Source organism: Salarias fasciatus, chromosome 20 (assembly GCF_902148845.1).
Source record: "Salarias fasciatus chromosome 20, fSalaFa1.1, whole genome shotgun sequence".
NCBI lineage: Eukaryota > Metazoa > Chordata > Actinopteri > Blenniiformes > Blenniidae > Salarias > Salarias fasciatus.
This window is the reverse complement of record NC_043764.1, coordinates 27,600,483-27,622,510: the sequence shown is the minus strand read 5'-3', so window position 1 is coordinate 27,622,510 and position 22,028 is coordinate 27,600,483. Positions and strand designations below refer to the sequence as shown.

Sequence of the window (22,028 nt, the reverse complement as noted above, 5' to 3'; positions counted from 1 at the left end):
CAGACAAGTTCTGCATTTACTTTACAACGTTTTAAAACCGATGTAGCATTGCAGGCCACGATCTGGGGCTGGTAGGTATTTTGAAATGAAAGCAAATGCACACGTGTGCAGAGGACAGTAGGTTATCAACACTAACGATGGGAGTGCACAGACATTTAACAAAGCTGGACTGTGACTGTCAAGTCTAAAACTACCAAGTCCAGGAGAAATCTGGACTGGAGGCCATGACACTCTGGAGGTAAGCATTGTTCTTACTGTCCATCTGCTTGTGCATGTGCAGAAATAAAACTATTTTCTGCAGCTGTGGTAGCACGTACATTAGCAGCATTTCTGAAAAGCTGTGTTTTTCCCTGTTTACAAAGAAACGGAGTCAAAGCCTTTTCAAGGAGTTGTGTTTTCAGTGGCTCTAAGCAAGCAAGTTGTGTAAAAGCAAACCCAGAACTCAACGAAAGTCTTCAGTTCTCATTTGAAAATATTGTGTAAACATTGCCTAAGTTTTAGCAGCTTTGGGAGTAGCTTCAGCTCATATACAGAGAGTTCGAGTCTTTCGATCTATGCCCACCTTGTAAAATTTGATGCATTCAGTCTCCCACAGAGGAACTTAGAGCAGAATCCACTAAATAAATCCTCTTCTGTTCTTTTTAAATAAAAATTTTCTGCCAAATGCAGTTTTAAAACATTTTAACAAGAGTTTCATGATTCTGATTCTTGATTTTATCTTTTTTTTTTTTTTTAATCACTCTGTCTTAACAAGGACATTTCTCTGGAATTAACTTGAGATGCATGCTTTTGGGACCATGTGGAGGGAGAACATGCAAACCACACACAGAGAGGCCAGGCTGGAAATTGAACCCACAACATTCTCACTATGAGGTGCAAATCCATTACATCACTTCGTGGCCACCTCTCCGATATCACATTATTAAAAACACATTTGGGACAAACTGATAAAATACCAGTGCGATATCAGGTTACATATTTTTCCCATAAAGCAAGGTAAAGACCCCGTCTGAAGCATGGGAAACACTTTCTTCCCTGTATGTTGAAAAGACAGGGTAAGCAGGTGTGGTAATCAATATTTAACCTCATTTTACTCCTAGAAAACAGCAACTAAAATCAAGATCCCATTCTTAAAAGTTTCTTCTTGTAATTTATTCCTCTAAATTTGACAAAAATATCCTAAGTATCCTAAGTATTCTTCAGCAAAAGGGGAAAAAAACTCCATAAAATGCTCATTTCAGCAGGAGAAAGATAGAAGTAACTGAACATATCCTGTAAAATGCAGCCAGTTCTCTGAAATACCTGGAACAAGCATGTTGAAAATCCAGGAGGAAGTGTGTGTAACTATTTTAATTTCGGCACCTCGGTCTCTGCGCGGCGCGTTTCCATGCAAGACGTGAGACTTCTGCATGCACTGGGTGATAATGTTCAGACAGCTTGAAGCATGTGAAAGCATTGATATTCAAGACAAAACCTGCCTGCTGCACAACTCATTTAACCTTTTTTTTTTTCTCACTCATCTAAACGACATAATAGCAGTGTGTTACCATATGTCTGACTAAATAAGCAGTCAGAGGGGTACATGATAAAACACCGAGCAATTCACCAGCTCATATGTATTGCTATAATGAAGCATGTCCCATCTGCCCCAGTCTGGTTCACTCCTCTGTGTGTGTGTGTGTGTGTGTGTGTGTGTGTGTGTGTGTGTGTGTGTGTGTGTGTGTGCATAAACACAGCTGTTTCTCTTGCAACCATAAGCAAAGTCTCAATGAGTTTCCTGAGTGTGTAGGGAGAGAAGCAAAACTGTCGCTCCATCAGCAGAGAATCTCCAACTGATTACATGGTTTTAGCTATAAACAAGCGAGGCAGGTTTGGCCAATCAGAGCCAACATCTGGCTCATTCCAGATACAGAGATGGAGGGGAAAAAAAGGGATGTGGATGTGTTCTTGCTTGGGAAAAGTGTCGCAGTGTCAGAAAACGACTAACAGTAAGAACTTTTGTTAATTTTGGTCCAGTTGACTTTTTCTTGCAACGGTTTTTTGTCAACAACATTTTTGTTCGCAAAAAAACTTTTGTGTTTGGGCGGGTTCTGTCTTTTTCCGTGTATGCATAGAAAGAATACTTCACTGTAAACATTGAAGCTCTTTTAAACTGTCTTCATCCATTTTGGCCCACTCAGTGTCTATATGTAAGAAATCAAGTGCGTCTCTGGATGTGATCCAGATGACGGTGCAGTATAATTATGCTTGATTAGCGCTGTTGAATTCAAGCATGAACAGCACACACCTTATTCACTGTGATGGATTAATCCTCCTCATTCATGTGCAGAGATACTTACGATGACTGCTTGGATCATGTAGAGGAGCAGAGTTTAGAAAAAGTTTTCGTTTTCATAAAGTTCAGTTTTCAGGGACTCATGTAAACAGATATCCAACACGCAACAGAGATTTTCTGTTTCCACTTGAAAACGCTGTCGCGTTGCTGTTAGAATAAGCTTAGTTGCTATTTCACAAACCTCCTGTTATTTCCCAAACCACTGAGACTGCAGGGTCAAACACTTTCCCCACAAACACCAACAGCCATTAGATCGTGAGAACTTATTCTAAGATTAAGATAAGAGTAATCAAAAGAGCCGCTCTTCATCCGATCTGAGCAGAAGTGAATTGTTGGGAGAGATGAAAGAGGGTTGTAGAAGCCAGCAGGTTGATAAGGGGGGGGCCTGTGCACTAACATTCAGTTTTGCACCGAGACGATTTCACACTTGATATTTACCTTTGCTTGTGTGTAGGATGGGCGTTAAAGAAATAAAGAGGAAGAGGAGTGCAGACCTTCACACCTATGTGGGAAATCAGCGGAAGATGAGACATGGCTTTGTTGCCATCTAGTGGCAAACAGAGGAACTGCTGCCTTCAGAAATGATCAGGATCGCTCCAATTTAAATGATTTATTCTGAACCTTTAGTTCTTTATTGAGCATAAATTTGCCAATACTGTTTTAAAGATATACTGCTTATAACGTCTTGGAATTTTTTTGTTTGTTGTTCACATTTGTGTGGTTCATTAAATCGGGCTAAAAGATGGAAACACAACACATGATTTACAGCTATTGATCAAGAATATTATGACAAACCTATATTTTCACTCACTGTTGTTGCATGAACAGCTCTGACATGGTTCTGAACTAGACCTCTGAATGTGTTAAAACCATCAGCCGAAGCAATAATTTCCAGTGAGGATCAGCTTTGTTACCATTTCACTTAACTCCTGTTTAAATGCCTTGTTTAACCTGAAGTGAGTCCTCCTGACAGCAACGTGAACAACATCAGCATTAGCATTAATCCACACCATAGTTTAAAATATGAGTTTGAATCCACAATCAGCACATTAAAAAAATAAAAAACAGTAAATGAACATTAAAAAACACCACTATGTAGCGCTCACCAGCTGATATCTCCCCTGCTCTGATACATTAAACCCAACTAAGACGCAGCTGATTCACACGTGTTTCAAAGGCGTGTTCGAAGAATGAGGAAGGCACGGATGGCATTTTGTATAAGCCGAAGCTCCATCAGAGGAAGTTAAAGGGCAGCTAATAAAATAGGCTCCCTAATTGTTCTGCGGGAGCACAGAGACAGAGAGAGAAATTCACCATATGCTAATGTGACTTATAACCTCTTTTTGCTTTCAACAGGCTCCGAAAGGCCATTAATACATTAGGAAAAGAGAAAATCCCTTCTAGCCCTTTAGTTCTACTGCCGTCCTTTCTTCCCATTCTCCCGGTCCCCTCACTCATTCTGAAATTAATCTGCAGAAGATTTTCCGTTAACAAAGGCTATTCATGGAGCGCAGTGCAACGGGTGAGGGCCGCGGCTGAGGGCTGACGAAAGGGGGGCCGGAGGAACGGAGGGATCAGGCAGTTCACCGGGAAGAAGACAAAAGACGGGAGGAAACGAGCGAGGGAGTGACAGACTGAGGAGCAGACGCCACACGTCTCTGTCTGACTTGTGACTCAGAGCTGCACCCACACACAAAGACAGGAAGCACTGAGTCACCTGCGGCGCCGCTTCCTCGCATCTTCAGTCCAACTCCACGTTTGGGATCTCGTTTTAGGTTTTAGGTTCTGCTTTTGATACAAATTTCAAAGCGACCTTGAGAAAGCCACCAAACCTTTTTATGTTGCAGGTTCAGATTGCAGAAATCGGAAAAGTGAAAGTGCACACATCAAAAGAATTCTACCCCATCCATCTTCTTTAATCATCTCTTGGGCATCAGATTAAAATAATCCTTACTGGTTGTGCAAATTTGTTTAAAGCATAGTGTGCAACAAGTCCTGTTCTGCACAGGGTTTGCATGATTACCCTGAGCCTGTGTGGGTTTTCTGTTATTTATGACAAAAATCTGCAGTCAGAGAGGTGGTATAAGGATGGATGGATGGGCGTACGCCTCCAATTCCGAGTGAATACTGTGCAGAAATATATAGAAATGCTCATTATCATCTGAAGAAATAGGAGGAGACTGTCCAATTCAATTCCATCTTTTCACATAGTACTAGATTTTTAATGTGATCGACTAGAGAACCGTGCCGGCTGTACCCACGGTTGGTTGGTATCGGCTGAAGCGCCAGGTGATCCCGCAGAGGATAAAGCAGTATAGAAGGTGGATGGAAGGACTTTATATCTCTATATTTCAATTTAATTTCTCATACTAAAAAAATCTTATGTGAACAGGAAAAAGAAAGTTAACATCAAGGTTCTGTTCAGATTGCAAAGTTTTCAAGTGAAAATGGAAAATAGTCATTGTGGAAAGGCGGAACTTTTCAAAAATCATGACTCCCAGACTATACTCTCCTGGAACCTGGAAGTTTTAATATTTGAGAGTCTCCGGGAACAGCAGTTAAAAGTCACTCGTTGGTTTGTATGAATGTCTGTGTACTTTCATTGCTAATGCTATCGTGTATTGTTTCCTGCATGCGTGCAGTTTCATTATTGAAAAAGAACAACAGCTTGTTTTCACTGTTATCATTTTCATCTTCAAAACCAACCCTACTTCATTCCTCTGTCTCCGACAGTCATTCTTGATTGATCTCCTCCTTCAGATCCTGTATTTGATCAACTCCTCCTATCCCCCCCTCTCGTTGAGCTAAATGTTTAGCCATCTTGCTCTGCCGTTTGTATGAGCCACCCTCTGTATTCGGCATTTCGTTCTGTTAAGGGAACAAGCGACTCTTCCAAACAGTGGCTCCTTCCCTCCCGTGCCGCCCCTCCTCCTCCTGCTCCTCCAGGAAACGCTGAATGGCTTGTGAAGAGCGCCTTCTTCAGCCGCCCGGTTCATTCCCTTCACTTCAGTTCCACAGGAAACGTGTGTCATCTCCTCTTTCACTCCCATTCATCCTCGCCTTCTCTTCATTCCTCATCCTAACCCTTCACAAAATGTTCAGTCACTTCTTTTTCATCCTCACATCCTTCTTGCTCCCAATTACTTAGTAAATGCTTAATCAGCTGTCAGCTCCCATTTCTCATCTTCTCGTGTGTTCAGTCTTCCTCATCCTTTTTTTCCCCCCTCTCTCCGATCTTCTCTCTGCGATATTGCATCACTGTCACGTCTTTAAACTTTCTCTGGTGGAATTAAAACGGGCCACCTGCCAAATGTAAGCCGGTTGGGACCACAGCACCTGGCTGACTCTGTATCCCCGCCACCGGTGCTCCAGAACAGGTGAAACAATTGGAATTCTTGCTGTAGGAGCTATTTACACTAATTTTTGGCAAGCTATGTAATATAAGTTTTTTTTTTTTTTTTTTTTTTAGGGTTTGGATATTTGGTTGTTTTAGTTCGACACAGGCTGTAGATCTTTTGCTTTCTTCAAATAAACCAAGTAGACAGACTGGATATTCTGTTTCTGGGTCTGCGTCGGATCCCTCCTGCTCCACATGTGTGGTAAAGGCAATAACCGGACAACAGGCCATTGAAAAAGTGCATGACGCAGGTGTTGCGCCTGGGCTGAGTGGTGAGTCATTTAAGTGATGATTAATCTACTCTGAGACGTTGACTCTAAAAAACCATGAATGTGAAGTCGAGCTGTGCTTGTGTCATCCGGCTTTCATTCACTCAACGCCGTTACAAAAGCACCTGTTAAGAAGTGGGATGTGCCGAATACAAGAGTTAAAAGTTAATGAAAATGACCAGCAGAAGATCTCTATTCATTAGGATTGGTTTGAATTTGATCAAAGCAAAAAGCAGCGGTCACTACTGGACTACATTGGGGACACATCAACTTTTGCTGCACCTTCAGTTTCCATTGGGAATCTACTGTAGCACAAATGACCATGAAAAAAATATAACTAATATGCACAAGATTGAGAAATAAAAAAAAAAAAACTGAACCCAACTAAAATGAGACGTAGATTAAACGAAGAATGCTTCAAAGCAAAGATCTGATACTTTAACGAATGCAAACGAGACACATGTGACACATGCGAGTGGAGACGAGGCTGTACATTAGAACAGTGTCCCTATTCTGAAGAATAGAAACGTGGTGCGCAGCCCTGGTTATGTAGGTGTCACACAGCTGTGAAACACGCTCACAACAGCCCTCTAATTTGTTTGGCTATCCAGTGATTCTGTGGCTGCAGACCACAAAGAGCCGGAGATGACGGGTGATCATGGCCCTCTGATTCCGCCACAGGGGGAAGGAAATCTCATTCCCGCTCAAAATGTGAGTAAATCCATCTGCAATTGATGTGTATATGCATATATGTATTCAGAGCACAGGGCGGGAGGGGGCGGCAATTACTGGGAGCCCCGAGCGTCGGGAGGTCTTTTACAGCCCGGCCGGTCATTCTGCTCACGACGTCCCTCCAGCAGCTTCCCATTAGCGGTGGGAGCATGCTGGAGTGGAGATAAGGCCGGCGTTACAGCGCGTCTCTACATATGGCGAGGGGGAGGAGGAGGAGGAGGAGGAGGAGGAGGAGGAGGAGGAGTCACGTGAAATGGGCAACAAGCTCTCCCCTCCCCAGCTCCTATCTCTCCTGGAGGCTCTCAGGGTGCAATTTACTGCTTTGCACTCCTCCGATAACACACCTCCCAAAGTGGGGACGGACTGGAGGGAGCGATGGGCTGGGATAAGAGAGAGAGAGAGAGTGTGAGAAAGACGGTGGGGGACAGAGTGAGGAGAGAAAGAAACCAGCAGGAGGAAGAACAGGGATGTGATAGGTGAAAAGAGGAGGAGGAGGAGTGAGGATCACCATGGAAATTACAAACGCATTCCCGAGAACCAATTTACGCAAAAACGCTCCAATGTGTGATTCAGGTGCAGGAAAGCTCAGCAGACGGAATCGTGACCTGACCCTACATAAACTTATCTCCTCCCCTCGACTGAGAGACACTCAAGTTAATCCGCTTTGACTCGGCTTTATCGCTTGTATTCCTGTAAAAACCTCAAAGTGTTCAGTCAGAAGCGCCGGACCGGGAGTCAAGAGGCGTCCGGGCGCCGCGTGCAGACTGCAACAGCTCCCCCCGCAGGTCAGCGGCGCCCGCAGCTGAGGCTGGAGGGTCCGGAACCTCTGCATACGCCTCTCCAGATGTGGAAGCTGCTGCTTCCAGAGGCACCATGGAGCCCGAGCCATCAGAGCAGCGGGACTTTCAACTGAAACAGAGCTGCAGCGTGCAGCGTGGCTTCTGCACTGAGCTGTGTTCACCGTGCTCACGAGCCAGAGGCATCCAGTAAAGTATCGCACCAGCAACCTCTGACAGCCGCACTGTCCCTAAAGCAGAGAGGTCTCTCCTGTTCATCTGAATCTCACGGTTTTTCTATAAACACTTGATTTGCACTCCACACTGATTTACAAAAACGATCTAATCTAGAATAAATACAGCTCAATAACATAAAACAGAGCAAAAAGCTGGAATTGCTCAAAAAAGGATGCACTACCTGAAAAAAAATTACTAAAATATTAATAATTGGGGGAAAAATAAACTGTAAAAATGATCAAACTGAAACTATTAAAATCGTCACAACAAATTCTAACAGGAAAAGAAAAAAGGAAAATGAAAAAAAGAAAGGAAACAACAGGGGCGAAAGAAAACAGGAAATGAGAAAAAAGGAGGAGAGAAGAAACAAACTTGCGAACAGGTCTAAAACTGATCAAACTACGAACAGAAAACACACACAGTAAAGATGCATGAAAGTACTAAAATCAAAAAATCAAAGTGAGAAAAAAAAGGAAAAAATCTCTAAGAATAAAAAATGTCTAAAGAGAAAAATATATTATAAAACAGAACTAATTTATACCAATAACATATGACTGCAACCTAAATCTTCCTACTGTATAGTTCCGTGTAAAACGGGGTGTTGTAGTTCTAATTTATAAAGAAATTAATAAAATAAAATAATCAGCATGTTTTGTGGCTCCAGATAAATTGTATTTGGTGGAAGATTATGAAAACAGCTCTTTCGGTTGTAAAGGTTGCAGATTACTGACAGCAGTCAGTCATGAACCTCCAACCATCTTTATATGTGAAAAAGCTCTTTTTATCCCCAGTCCTGGTGCTGACCTGATGCCACTTCGTGCATTAATGATACTGCTAGTATTTTCATCTTTTAGAAATAGAGGAGTCAGCATTTCATTCGAGCACGTCACTGAGCCGTCTGAGCGTTTGCATGATTCACCCACCAGCTGTTTGACCTTCTGAGCCTCCTGGCGGGCGTGCAGCCGCTCCCGGCTCGCGGCTTTGGCCGCCTCCTCCTGCTCTCTCTGGGCCGCCTTGGCCATCTCCTCCTTCAGCATCGTCTGCTGCCGCTCGTACCTGAAACACACCAGAAAACATTCATCATTCATCCTACTGCAGCTCATACTTTCCAGGAGTCCTCAAAATGGACAAAATGCTTTAACCAGCCTGAGCCACACGGTGGCAGCATTGTGCTGCGTTTCACACAAGGCTGAATTACACAGATTCAATGGAAAGCTCTGCTTTCACCGGAAGTGATGCTGTGGCGTTGTGAAATCTTTATGCAATAAAATGAAGACTCATTAATTTGAGAATTATCGCAGAAAAGAAAAAGAAAATGTCATTTGTCAAGATATATATTTTTGGAGGCCGTCCTCCACTCAGACACACGTGATGGAGAAATTAAACTCTCCTCAATGGCTTCATATTCCTAACACAACAGTGTGTGATACATTTCTACTTTAGAGAGTGATAAAGTTTCATAAAGCCGTGTAATAGAGTGTAAAAAGTTCTTCAAATCCACTTGGGGAGAAGATTTGGAGCTTCCACAAACAGATTCACCTGCCTTCAGGTGTTTTCATACAGGGAGTGTAAGTAATCCAAAAACATCCATTTGCATTGAGATTAAAGCAAACAGAGTAAGAACATGACGATAAAGCACGTGAAGCAGTCCGAAGCTGATTTTATGACATGACGGTGATTCTATCAGTTCTAAGTCAAACTTATTTTAATTTAGAGGCACACAGCCCATCTCAGTAAAGCAGAGCCAAATAACCTGTAAAGCTAAACTTCAGAGTTTCTCTTTGCTGTATTGAAGTGTAAAGTGTGATGGAAATGTCTCCATTTTAGAAAAAGCAAACAGTTAGTACAGAAAATGCAACAAATTCAACATAAAGGAAGTTTGGCCCACCTCTTCTGTTCTTCCTTGGCCTGGGAGGAGGGTTTCCCGGGTGGGGGCGTCGGGGGGGCTCGGTGCTGCGGACTCTTCCGCGGTGGAGATCCTGAGTGAGACGTCCCTGAGTCAGGAGAGAAAACAACAGGGGAAACTCATGTAGCGAGCAGGTAGAGTGTGTGTACACACAACCCAAATTCCAGTGAAGCTGGGAAACTGTGTCACATGTCACAAAAAAGTCCAAAATATCTCAGACATGTTGGGACATTGGAACATAAAGGCTGGAAACACAATTGCAACCACACGTGGAAACATGGCGGAAATGCTACACCGTACACACTACTTAAGTGAAAAGTCAAAATTATTCAATTAGAGAAGCCAAAACGGAATGAAAAATAACTTAGACATCAATTTTACAAAAAAAAAAAAAGAAAGAAAACTGCCGTGAATAGCAAGTGTATAAGTGATGCATGAAAGCAACAATCTGAGTGTTCATGTGAAAAACCATGAATAATAGAAGATGCAAAACGCCTGTGTGTGTGTGTGTGTGTTACCTGTGTCTTTCCGAGGGCTGGAGGTTGGTGATGATGTGCGTTCTGGAGCGATGTTGGCTACTCCTCGCATCCTCTGAAGAACATCCTCCGACAGCTGTTCACAAACAAGAAGTAAACATTAGAAAAGTAAAGATGGGGACTGGACTGGATTCAGCTGGAAAACACTTTCCTTCATAAGTCCTTCATTTTTATGCTTAAGAGCAGAACAGTAAGTTGGCCTCAGGGGAAACACAAGGCTGCAAAAATGTGTTCAAACAAAGAGTTAAACAACACACACACACACACACACACACACACACACACACACACACACACACACACAGGCAGCCTTCACTGACTCATTGTTTCTATGACTCACAGCTGGCACCACAAACCACAACTGCAAAAGCAAAGAATTTAACTGAAAACTCTTTGTTAGTTTCCTTCTTTTGTAAGTTAACTTTTAAGTTTACTGGAGATTATAAAGTGTCGATTATATTCGTTATACATTAGTAAGAGAACAACAAACTCCTGTTTTGATGTCAAAATTTGACAGCTTGCGTTTGTAGGTCTCGTGGTGCTTTCAAGTGATGTAGGAAAAGACCTATAGTTGCAACAATTGTTGCCTAGAGCTCGTTATAAACGCCGAAACGTGTGGTACTACAGTCTTTTTATGTTGTTGGCCCACAACATATCAAATGTAGGCAATGTATCAGTAAGAAGTGCCTGATACACATTGGCTTTTTATAGACATACAATAAATATTGAATACACTTGAATCATATTATCACTCAAAAATCCGACACGCACCACAGCTCGGGAAGGCAGCACTGTCAGTAGCCACCAAACCCCGTTTGAAATTAACACATTTAAAGACTACTACTATTCTCAGCTACAACTACTTTTAACGTCGTTGCAGCATTCAAACAGATCAGTCCTTTCATTGACGGGGCATCCTCCGGTCGACTGACATTCTTAATTCAACAATTATTAAAGTTGAAATCTGAGTTTATTTGTCGTTTGCAAGTTGAGCGCATCATAGCTAACCATGCTAGCAGACGCCACAAAGCAGAAGATAAATGTGTCTTTTTATTGAAATATGTTACTTATTGTTGAATGGGATGCCAGCCGAAACTATCCAAAGTCTGTGTTGGTTAATTAATGTAGTCAAGTATTAGCCACATTAACTTTTTTTCTTCATAATACAGGACGTGTTTGCGTTTCCGTATGTTTCTGACTGGAGTTTGGTGTGAAGACAGGGGCGCTTGCTGCGGCTCCTTCATCAACCTGTCCTCGCCCCTGCATCCGTCCGCATCCTCTCTCACATCAGCAAATGCTCTATCTAACCTTAAACGAACCGGGAATACGCCGACAACCCCATATGTGGTGTACAAACAACACCCAGGAGGCTAGGGGCGTGACATCAAAGTTAGCAGGGCTTATCAAACGCTAAGCTAAATTAGCATTACCTTGACTCCGCGGAGAATCCTGACTCTGTCCTCATCATCCACACCGAAAGATACCTTCCTGGTCGTGCTCTCTCCCGAGCCCATGTCTCCTGATGAGAAGTGGCAGTGTTTGGGGGGAACGTGTGGACAATAATCTCACAAACATGAAATAATGTTAGTGTCCTGCCCAATGACACAATGTGACAGATTAGACTCGGGTTGCCAGATGCTTCTTAAAACGTCCCCCTTTCAACGTGCGTGTGTAAACACAACTGACTTATGTCCTAATAACTGATCATTTAAAGACAATTTATATTTCATTATTACTGAAAAATTTGATAAAATAGTTTGAAACCTGCAGTGAGTTCGAGAAGAAGTGCTGTTTGTTTTTACGGATTTTTCAACAAACCTGGCAATCCGGGAGTCAGGCAGCCTCAAATGAATGAACCGCCTGAGCCAAAAAACAAACCACACCACACCACACCACACCCCCCCCCCCCCCCCCCCCCCCCCCCCCCCCCCCCCCACACACACACACACACACACACACACACACACACACACACACACACACACACACACACACACATTTACATAGACGGCCAGAGCCTAACAGTAATAATGGAAGTTTATTTGTAGTGTTCGTACATCTACAGTACACAGAAGAAGAAAAAACACCCACCATCGACAGGATATTTTGATGTTCAAATAGAAGCATGATAAAAGTTTCATTTAAAGAGTCACAAGTTATAATTTGACTTTGGCTCTTTTCAGCCAGCAGATCATAGCCCAGAAATTAACCCTTTCTTTGACGCTGTATAAATATTTCTGAATTGAAGATTGCAAGACTTGAATGCCAGTTTAAATATCTGCCCTTGTGTGGAATTATGCAATAAAATCTCTTGCAAACCAAGAAAAATTATACATATTTCACCATTTCTGCAGTTATTTCCAAAACAAAAATGTGAGTTGCTAGCTTAGACTAGAAATAGACACTAGAATTTGAAGTATATTTAAATTTTTGAGATTAATGCATCAACAAGGTGCACCAACTTTGACCAGATGTTTGTTATATGGGCTAAACCCTATTAATACTACAAAAATAACATCCATTTCAACAATCATTGAGAGTAACAGCCCTTTCCTGCAGTCTAATATTTCCTTCAATTCACCATTCATAGTTTAAATAAATCCTGTGATGCACAACCTGGTCAGAGAAAGGTTCAATGGTTGGATTATTAGGTATAATTAGCACAGGTAAACAAAATTATGATTTTAAAGGCATAAAAATAAGGTAAATACAAAAGTAAAAAGTAAATTCAATCAGTAATAGAAATGAGTGTTTAAACGCCACTGTGCAGTGTGATCCAGGACTCCGGTGTGTTTGAATGAATACTGAACACAGGGTACACAGGCTCCTTGAACACGGCCCTGAAAGTGTGGAGGTGTTCCCTGCGCCCTTTGACGCTGTGGAACGCCAGCGTCCCGCCTTCATAGTCCAGCGCCACCTCGATCTTGGTGGGCTGACTGGTTACCTCCCCCAGGGCCACGTTGCAGGAGGACTGGCACACCGTCAGCTTGCCGTTTTTCCACTGAATCCTCCAGGACACACAGTTGTGGCCCAGACGGCTGTGGTCGCCGCGGCGGGGGATGCTCTTGTAGCACACGCCCAGCGACCACATGGTCTGGGGCCCCACTTCCACCACCCACACGTGCCCGCCGCTCTGGAAGCTCTGGCTGCACAGGACCTGGGGCGCGCTCGTGAACCGCTCCGAGTTCTCGGCGTGCATCTGCTTGACCGAGCTGTACTTGATGGTGCGCCGGTCGTTGGACACCAGCAGCGACGGGTGGGCGGTGGAGACGTTGAAGGTGAGCTCCAGGGGGTTGAGGAGGATGTGAAGAGATTCCACCAGGCGGGTCATTTCTGAGCGGAAGTCTTGGGTTTTGAGGCCCGCCTGGAGACGTTTGGTGTTGACCGGAGCCTTGGAGGGGACCGAGGAGGGAATGGTGGCTGTGACGACCTCTCTCAGCTTTTGTTCGATCTGCATGAACCTGGACACACAAAGAGGGTCATCAGCTCATAGTTCAGTGTTTATTTGTGTCCCTGTGGGGCAATTAATGTGACAGCAAAGTAGAAATACAACAAAATAAAGGAAAAGATTTCATGGATTACTTAGATGCGTTTTTTTTTTTTCGTACCTCTGAATGAAGGCGCTGGTGTCTGTCTCGTTCAGGGTCTCTTCAACGCTCCTGTGGGCCTCCATCAGCTGCTGCTGTTGCTCCTCCAGCGTCGTCACTCCGAGCTGCCAGCTCTTCCTGCGCTGCCCTCGCTCCTCCTCCAACAGCACGCTCAGACGCTCCTTGTATCTGAACATATCAAACAAAAGTTTTGCTGACTTGTTTTGTCCTCCTGCTTTGACCAGCATCTCTTGTTTAGTCTAGTACTTTGTCCAGTAGAGAACACAACAGACAGAACTGTTTCAGTATCACAAGGTATTGAGTACACCTGTTCCTCAGCTCATAAACTGAAGTCTGTTCATCAATGGAAATGGTAATGTAAGTTTCGGTTTCAGCAAAAACACTGCAGTCGACATCCTGCAACTCTAGAAGTCTTAGAGACACAAACTATCCCACTAGAGTAAATTAAAGGAGGTATGGACGCCACACACCAAAGAGGCCAGATGGACACGTGGTCAAAGAGGACTGTTGGGTGGAACCCACATAAGAAGAAAGGGCTTAAGGCAAAAGATCCTGAACAGAATAGGGGCAGACTACAAGCCCCAGTGGAAGATCTACGCTCTATGAAGGATGAAGAGGAACTGAGTGAATGATTTGAATGGCATCGATGTTGAAGATCTTGGTGATTTGCTTCCCTACACACAAGTATCTTACAAGAAAGGTTACACATAAAGAAAACATAAAGTGAGATTAAGTTTTTGGGTGTGCCAAGGCTGAGCACTGCTGTCATTTTGTGTTCCAAAAGCTTCATGGCTGCTTCCAGGTTTCCAGTCTTCCCCGCCCACTGTGTGATCTTACGTGCTGATCCCACCTCCTTGATTACTGTCAACTGAGTCACGATTCTTCACTCACTGTGTGCATGTAAGCAAAGTGTTGTCTTCAGCCCGTTTTTCCCGTCTACTGACTGTTTTGTACGAACCGTCTGGTCTTGTGAGTTCAGTTCAATTTGTTCTCGACCATATTTTGTCTTTCTTGGGTTCAATTATTTTATACTATTCCCTGACGTGTTGGATCTTTGTGGACCAAATGTCACCTGTTCTATAATAGACTGTTTTTAACATCTGCCACGATGCCAGAGTTCAGAGAACGATGTTTTGAGATGACAGAAGGCATAATAACTCCAGATATGCAGAAGATCATTCACACCAGTGCTGTTTGGCCCATTTCAGGTGAACCAGACTGATCCGACGGTCTGCATCTGCCAGTGCAAAACAAACTCTGGTATGCGGACAAACATGGTTCTAGGTTCACTTACAGGTGAACGCTTGTGCAGTTCATCTACAGTGGAAGAAATACCTCCAGACTACCTGGGAGGACAGATACAGGAAGTGAACCAAAGATAGTGATATTTAGCAATCAAGTAGAAAAAAACTAAGCTGGTTTGAGGAAGGTCAGGAACACAAAAAACAAGTTAGGAAAATGTCTTGGCAGTAATGACAAGGAGAAGGGTTGATTAAGATGATTATGTTGAAAATTGTTTGAATTGTTTGTTGGTTTGTGGCTATTTTGGAAGGTGTGGGAAGTGAGCGGATTTTCGTTTTCTGTCCTTGCCAACAAATAAGCTTGATTCTTTTCTTTCTTGTGCTTTTTAAATTCCTGTTCGGTGTTTGTCCAGATGAGCAGCTGATAAAGATGCATGATCTGTCGCACCAGTTTGAGCCACTCTTGAAATGATTCATTCCATGAATTCAAATCAAACCAAGTGGAAGTGTGAAGGCATCCCCAGCCCAGTGGGATCCAGTCCCTGGTGTAAGGAATCCTTACTCGCAGTACATCGATGCTTCATAGCACCAGAAAACAAAAACTGGTCCACTTCAGACAGCTAAAAACTGTTGCAACGATTCCCACAGGATAAATGAGCCTGCCTGTGTGATGTAAGATTTGGATCACGGGGTTAGATTCAGTCATAAACAGCATGGCATCCTGCATCAACATTACGAGATGTTGCTGACCGTGCAATGTTTTGGTAGTAATTTTCATGGCACGGTTTGTGCCGCTTGGCACGTCTCAGTCTGCTGAGCACTGATACAAACGAGACGCACGTAACAAGGGTGTAGTGTACCGTCATCTCATGAGTTCTTCCAACAGGGTAATCGGTCAGGTCTAAAAGCAGCAGTTGGTCCGGAAGGACCAGTGAATACAGCAGGAATCAACAAGTCAGAGGATGCGTAGGGCGGGTCAAAGTTTCACATATTAGCTAGAATACATGAGATTCTGATACAAATCGAATACTTATGAGTGACTGTAGTTGTTAGCTTAGCATGGTAGCTTCTGGCTCGGCCACGTCTTTGCGATGTACCACAGAGCTCTGATCTGGGATATGAAACCTTCAACCTGTCAACCTCTGCAAAGCGCTTGTTAAGATCTCTCCGGTCCTGCAAGTCTTCATTTTTCATTGTGTGTGTTCCCACACTTTCACACTTTAAATTCAATGAAACAGAAAGTGCAGCGGGGTTCTTTTAATCAAACAATGCTTGTTTAAACAGTTTGCAGCCGTCTGAATTGCAGTACTCTCTTAATGAATAGGAAGAACCAATAACACTGCGAAACAAAAGGTTTACCAGAAATCTAAAAATGCCGACAGACGAGACGTTATTGTAAAACATGGGTGTGTTGTGCTTTTACTTTCATTTGTATCTATACCAGTCACTGTCTTAATGAGTCTGCTTTTCAAGCCTTTACAAAAGCCTGCCATTAATGTGATGACACGAGATTTCATTGTTGAGAAACCCTGCTAAAGACAAATGAAAGTTAAAGACTCACCGAACCAGTTCCCATACTACAATACAACCCAGCTCCCTTAATGTGAGCATGTCCATTTAAATTAAGAAATACAATTCAATTATCTTACATAATCCAGGCATCATTTTGTAATCTCTACGTTCCTTGTACTTATTTATAGCTGCCATTTTATCGATGCCAGTTTGGTACGTCTCCAGCCATGACTTGGGATTTTGGAAGACAGCCTTATCGATTGGACCGAACCTCGTTTATTGGACAATGTTTCAAATCTCCTTAAATTCTACAAAGAGTTGAGTTCTTGGTGAGCTGGTAGGCACAAGTGTGAGCACCACTTGAAAAAATAACGTTTCCTGCCATTTGAAAGGCGGTGAAGCGCTCACATGCAGATTGTTACCTGTCCACGAGTGCCGCCATGCTGTCCATGAGCATGACGGCTCTGTTGACCAGCTTGTCTCCGACTGCCTCAGAGGCTCCCTGCTCCTCCGCCGTTCTCTGCAGGAACTTCTCTGTCAGGTGCAGCCTGCTGGAAACCACCTGTGAACACCCAGTCAGCATTCTTTCAATCTTTTGTGTCTTCACCACAGAAGGAATTCGTCGTAGAGTCTCTTCTGGTCAGCTTGCAATGCTTGAACCTTTTTCATGTGCCTGAATATAATGAAATAAAGTCACAGGGAGACTTTGGGTTGTGTTCCACTCCAATAAAGCCTCTCAAGACAACATTTGGCAGTTGTAATCTGCACTAAAATTCAAAGATTGGAATCAACCACCAGGGATTAAGATCTCTCATGCAATCTGTGAAGCATGATGAGATTGTTCCCACCAGTCAATGCATGTTTTGAAGAAAATTGGCAGGGCGCCAGATAGCCCACAGTAACTTTATTCAAAGCTGGTGTTTCAAGTTTGTTAAGCATTAGGTATATTGTTCATCCACAATGTGCTTTTCTTTACTCTCTTTCATTTGAACGGGTCCTGTTGAGATTTTGACATGCTTCATTGACTTGTGCATCAGTTTGACCCTGCGTTGCTTTCAGGAACCAGTTTAATTCAGTTTTTATCCATTTTCTCAATGTTATCTGGAACTATAAGCTACCAAATATTATCACGCGTCATTATCCTTTGGTGCATATTGTCTGTTGTGGTTGGTTTGTGTTAGTGTCAGTCTCGGTTAGTGTTCGGGTGGGGAGCAACTGAGCACAGTGACTGGAACACTACCTTGTTGCAGTTCTCCAGCGCTCGCCTCATCTCTTCCTCGGCCACGCTTAAGGTGAGAATGTCATGGTCCCTGTGGTGACCCTCTACGAAACACGCTGAACACAGGCAGGTCATGTCGTTGGAGCAGAAGTACTCAAGGGGACGTCGGTGGACGAGGCAGCGAGTGACCCCCAGCTCCTCGTCTGGCCCCACCACTCTGTGGGACCTGAAGGTCTCCTTCTCTTGGTGCTTCTGAAGGTGCCTCAAGCAGAGCGAGACGTCGCAGTTCAGGCAGGTCTTCACCGCGGGAGTCTGGATGTCAATGCAGTGGTCGCACAGGTTCCCCGTCGCCGAGGCCGGCTCGCCATCGCTGGCCCGTCGGCCCAGCTGCGACGCGGCGGCTTGGTAACTCTGAATGATGCCACGGAGTTTGAAGTTTCTCTGCAGGGATTCCACACCCTGATACTCGCGGCGGCACTCCGGGCAGCGTGGACGCACGTTGCTGTTGGCCGCCGTGGCGTCGGTGCTCCTGCAGATGCAAGCTCGGCAGTAGTTGTGTCCACAGGGGAGAACCACCGGATCAGAGTAGAGCTGGAGGCAGATGGGACAGCTCAGCTCGTGGGTGAGCGGGTCCTCTGACGTCGACCAAGACATGTCGCGAGGTGACAAGACACACAGCTTCTGCTCTTCTTCACAATTTCTCTTGTTCTGCTTCTTCTTTGTAAAGCTGTCCAGTCATCCAGCTGCCTCTCGTGCGCTGCTCTCACTCGGCTGCAGTGGCAGCAGGTGATATACACAGCAAACCGGAGTAGCGGGAGGCGGCGCGTCCACAGACGTGCACAAGACAGCATTCCTTTCATGGAGGCCCAGTCATCTGTGCTGACGGGAATTTGCACCAGCATGGCTGCTGTTGATGGTAAAAATATGCAAAGTTCTCAAAGCACACTGACAAACAAGACAAAGACCTCTGTCACTGAAAATCACTGTAGAATCGTAGCATGTGCTGAACTGACTTGCACAAGTACAAGTTATCACAATTTTTTTGTTTCAGTGTTAATCAGCTCCAAAAAGTATTAATGCCTCAAAATTTCAGGTGAATCGCTCATTTGGAAACTTTTTCAGTTATTTGGGGCCATGCTGCATGTCCAAGTCGCTTTGTTTGTTTGTGCGTTACATAATAGTGGTTTTCTGTGGTGTTATACTTATCGTGAAGCATTTAGTGAATATATTGCAGTGAATTTCATGTCGTGGGATTAGACTACCCCTGGTTTTCGGTGGCAGAAACACAGAAAATGATGCATTTTTATGTTGGGTCACTTTGGGGGCTATTGTTTGTTTTGTAGTAAAATCATGTACACATCCACACGGAGAACAGTACGCCATAAACATTAACAATGGCGAGTGGTTTTGCATTGTTTTATTGTGTCATGTGTTGTTTTTTGGTGATTCATTGTCTTGTGCATCTTTTTTTTTTTTTTTTGCTGTGTTCTGTCTTTACAGTGGTTTGATGACTATTTCTTATTAGTGTAAGTTGTTTTGGTCACCTGTGTCCTGTAATTACGACTTTATGTCCCTTTGTGGTATTTTTACACCTCTTTTACTTATCTTCGTTGTCAGTTTTGTTTCTGTTTGGTTTTTGTGTATTTGTGGTAATCCCCGGTGTTCATATGGTTGGTTTCATTGTGTATCCACTCTGCTACTTCTCAAGGTAGTTTTGCATGTTTGCACGACTCTTTTGTCATCATTATCAGTCTTATACTGTTTGTCTGAGGTGAATTTGCATTTTCTTGTTGTCATGGTGTATAATTTATTTTTTATGTCTATTATATACATACATATATATATATATATATATATATATATATATATATATATATATATATATATATATATATATATATATATATATATATATGTGTGTGTGTGTGTGTACATGTGTTTTTTTCACTTCTGCAGGAGAGTTACAGGAATCATAAACACAGTAAAACTCTGAATTCTGTTTTCCAAAAGGAAAAATTTCCATCTCTCTAAGCCTATTTATGGTTTATCAAGGCAGCTAGAGTGTATTCTCAATTGGAACATCAAGGTCACTTGAGAAGCAAGTGATGAGTGCAAAAACAAAACAAATCAACTGCATGTGAGGGAAAGGAAATAATCTCATGGAAAAGTACCCACTCAATCATTTCATTGTAGTGACAACAAATTATTTTCAAAATGTTCAATACCTGCAGGCACCGTATCCTGTGTGCTTGTTTCATAGCATGTGGGATAACATGAGGCGCGCTTCTTCATGAAATGTGAAGATTTTAGACTAATGTTAATTATGGTATGTCCCATTTTCTATTCATCTACATATCAGGAGGAAGAAACTTTTAGTTTTAACTTTATCTTTGATTAACAAAAGTTTTTACTTTATTGCGTGCAAGTGAAAAAATACATATATAGATCAATTGAGCAACATGATTGGTGAATTTGCTGTTGGAGCTCATACACCTCGACACTGACCAAAACATTACTGTTACATCAAACTTTTAAAAATGTAAATTATATTATTATTATGGTCAATGTCTTGATTTATATATACATACATACAGTATATACATACTAGTTATTTCTTATTTTCTTTTGCTGTCCACTTGCTGCAGTAATAATGCAAATTACCCCGTCATGGGACAAATGAAGGAATATTTCATCTTAAGCAACACATTTAAAACAGGATATGTAGTTAATTTAAGAATGATGAAAACAGTGTCCCACTTAATGCAGAAGAGCTGCATGACTGACTGACGGAGATCGAGAGAAGAGAAAATTAAAAAAGCAAACAAACATACAAGTACTGGATGAAACTACAGCGAGTTTTTTTTATTGTTTTTGTTTAATAAGTCTTAAATAAAGCTTCACTGAACCGTAAAAACACTCAAGAGTTCTCCAGTGTTCCTTGTTGTACGATAGTGTGCAAAACAACCACTTTGGTAACAAACACCCTCAGTTACTTTACATAAATGCCTGTTATTACTATATATTTCTCTAATTTTTGCCATTCGAACCTGCTGACGTGCATATGAAGTATTTATCCTCAATCATCTGTTACTATGGATTCATGAATTAAAGCCACAAGCAGACTGTGATATTTTGGAAGTGCCTTTCAGCTGGCGCCCCCTGGTGGCAACATCCAGAACAACAATGCACAGCAATCTCTTTCAAATGGAAGAAAACAAAAAACTTTTTAAAGCTTTCATGAAATATTTGAACCAATATCAGAAAATTTTACTACTGTTAGTTGGCCACATTGCTTAAACTTAAATAGGACAGTGTTTTTTTGTGAAAAAAAGTCTTTTTTTTTCTTTTTTTTAAATCTCCTTTTGTTACGGCGATGGCTTGTTTGTTTGTCTGAGCAGAGGTTGTGTACCTTGCCGGGGCCTGATGTCTCCTCAGCTGGATTCTGGTACAGATGCCATCTGCTACTTAAACACCTGGTTGTGGAGCCATGTGTACCTCCCCTCCCCAGGGCAGCAGCTCAGGATGTTCTCCAGAGTGCTTCTTGCTGCGCACAGACATGCTGGTGTTCCTGTGAGGCCCCAGCCATGCAGGTCGGGTGGGCTACAGAGTACATCATACCTTGATCAGAAACTTGAGTCTTGTTGCTTCTGACTTCCAAATTTCTTGTAGGTGATCTTCCGGGCAGTTGCATGGTCCCAGTTGATTCGAGCCCCTTGCTGGTGAATGGTTACTGTCCTACTGTGGCGCTCATCTTCTACTTCTCAAGATCTGATTGATTCCTTGATAAAATTCTTCCTCTCTAATTTGTTTTGAGCTGAACACCGGCATCAATGGCTTACCTAAATCGGTAAGGCTGAAGACCTCTCTGCTTGAAACGTGGTGAACCCCAAAGATCTGTACAGGAACCCCAGAAAAGTTCAAGCATTTTGGAAAATTATCAAAACTAGTTATGTGAGTAGACGGGTTAGTTGGCCAGGGTTTAATTCTACAGGAAGTTGAAGGAAATCATTTCGTTAGAATTCAGATTCCATGAATATTATGATTAAAGTTTTCAAAGAGCTTCGTACAAAGAGATCTTCTTATGGACATTGATAAAAACAAATGACTATAAACTGTGCTAAACATTACTGAGTGTTGTACTTTCTGAGTTGACTCGTCATCAGTAATGTCTTCACTTCATGGTCAAAAACAGACCTAATAAAAACAGAAGGCTGTGGATTGTTCTCCTATCTTTATTATTATACATGTTACGACCAGGGC

General features: G+C 42.8%; 2 protein-coding genes across 3 annotated transcripts in view; both read right to left on the bottom strand.

The window, feature by feature from the left end:
• chchd6a (coiled-coil-helix-coiled-coil-helix domain containing 6a) overlaps positions 1 to 11,805 on the bottom strand; it is an 86,892-nt gene extending 75,087 nt beyond the window's left edge. For both annotated transcript variants that reach the window (XM_030118928.1, XM_030118929.1), the window contains exons 1-4: positions 11,619 to 11,805; positions 10,171 to 10,264; positions 9,635 to 9,740; positions 8,670 to 8,802 (exon numbers count right to left, since the gene is read on the bottom strand). In XM_030118928.1, coding sequence (XP_029974788.1) covers positions 8,670 to 8,802; positions 9,635 to 9,740; positions 10,171 to 10,264; positions 11,619 to 11,702 — 417 coding nt within the window. In that variant the 5' untranslated portion in view covers positions 11,703 to 11,805. The remainder of the gene's footprint in view (positions 1 to 8,669; positions 8,803 to 9,634; positions 9,741 to 10,170; positions 10,265 to 11,618) is intronic.
• A 401-nt stretch (positions 11,806 to 12,206) lies between these two features.
• On the bottom strand, positions 12,207 to 18,585 carry LOC115408256 (E3 ubiquitin/ISG15 ligase TRIM25). Its single transcript, XM_030118904.1, has 4 exons — positions 17,790 to 18,585; positions 16,972 to 17,111; positions 13,797 to 13,964; positions 12,207 to 13,649 (listed from the first exon to the last, which is right to left on the bottom strand). Exons 1-4 carry the CDS (start codon positions 18,420 to 18,422, stop codon positions 12,941 to 12,943), a joined length of 1,650 nt encoding a protein of 549 aa, XP_029974764.1. The 5' UTR covers positions 18,423 to 18,585; the 3' UTR covers positions 12,207 to 12,940.
• Between the last annotated feature and the right edge of the window lie 3,443 nt (positions 18,586 to 22,028).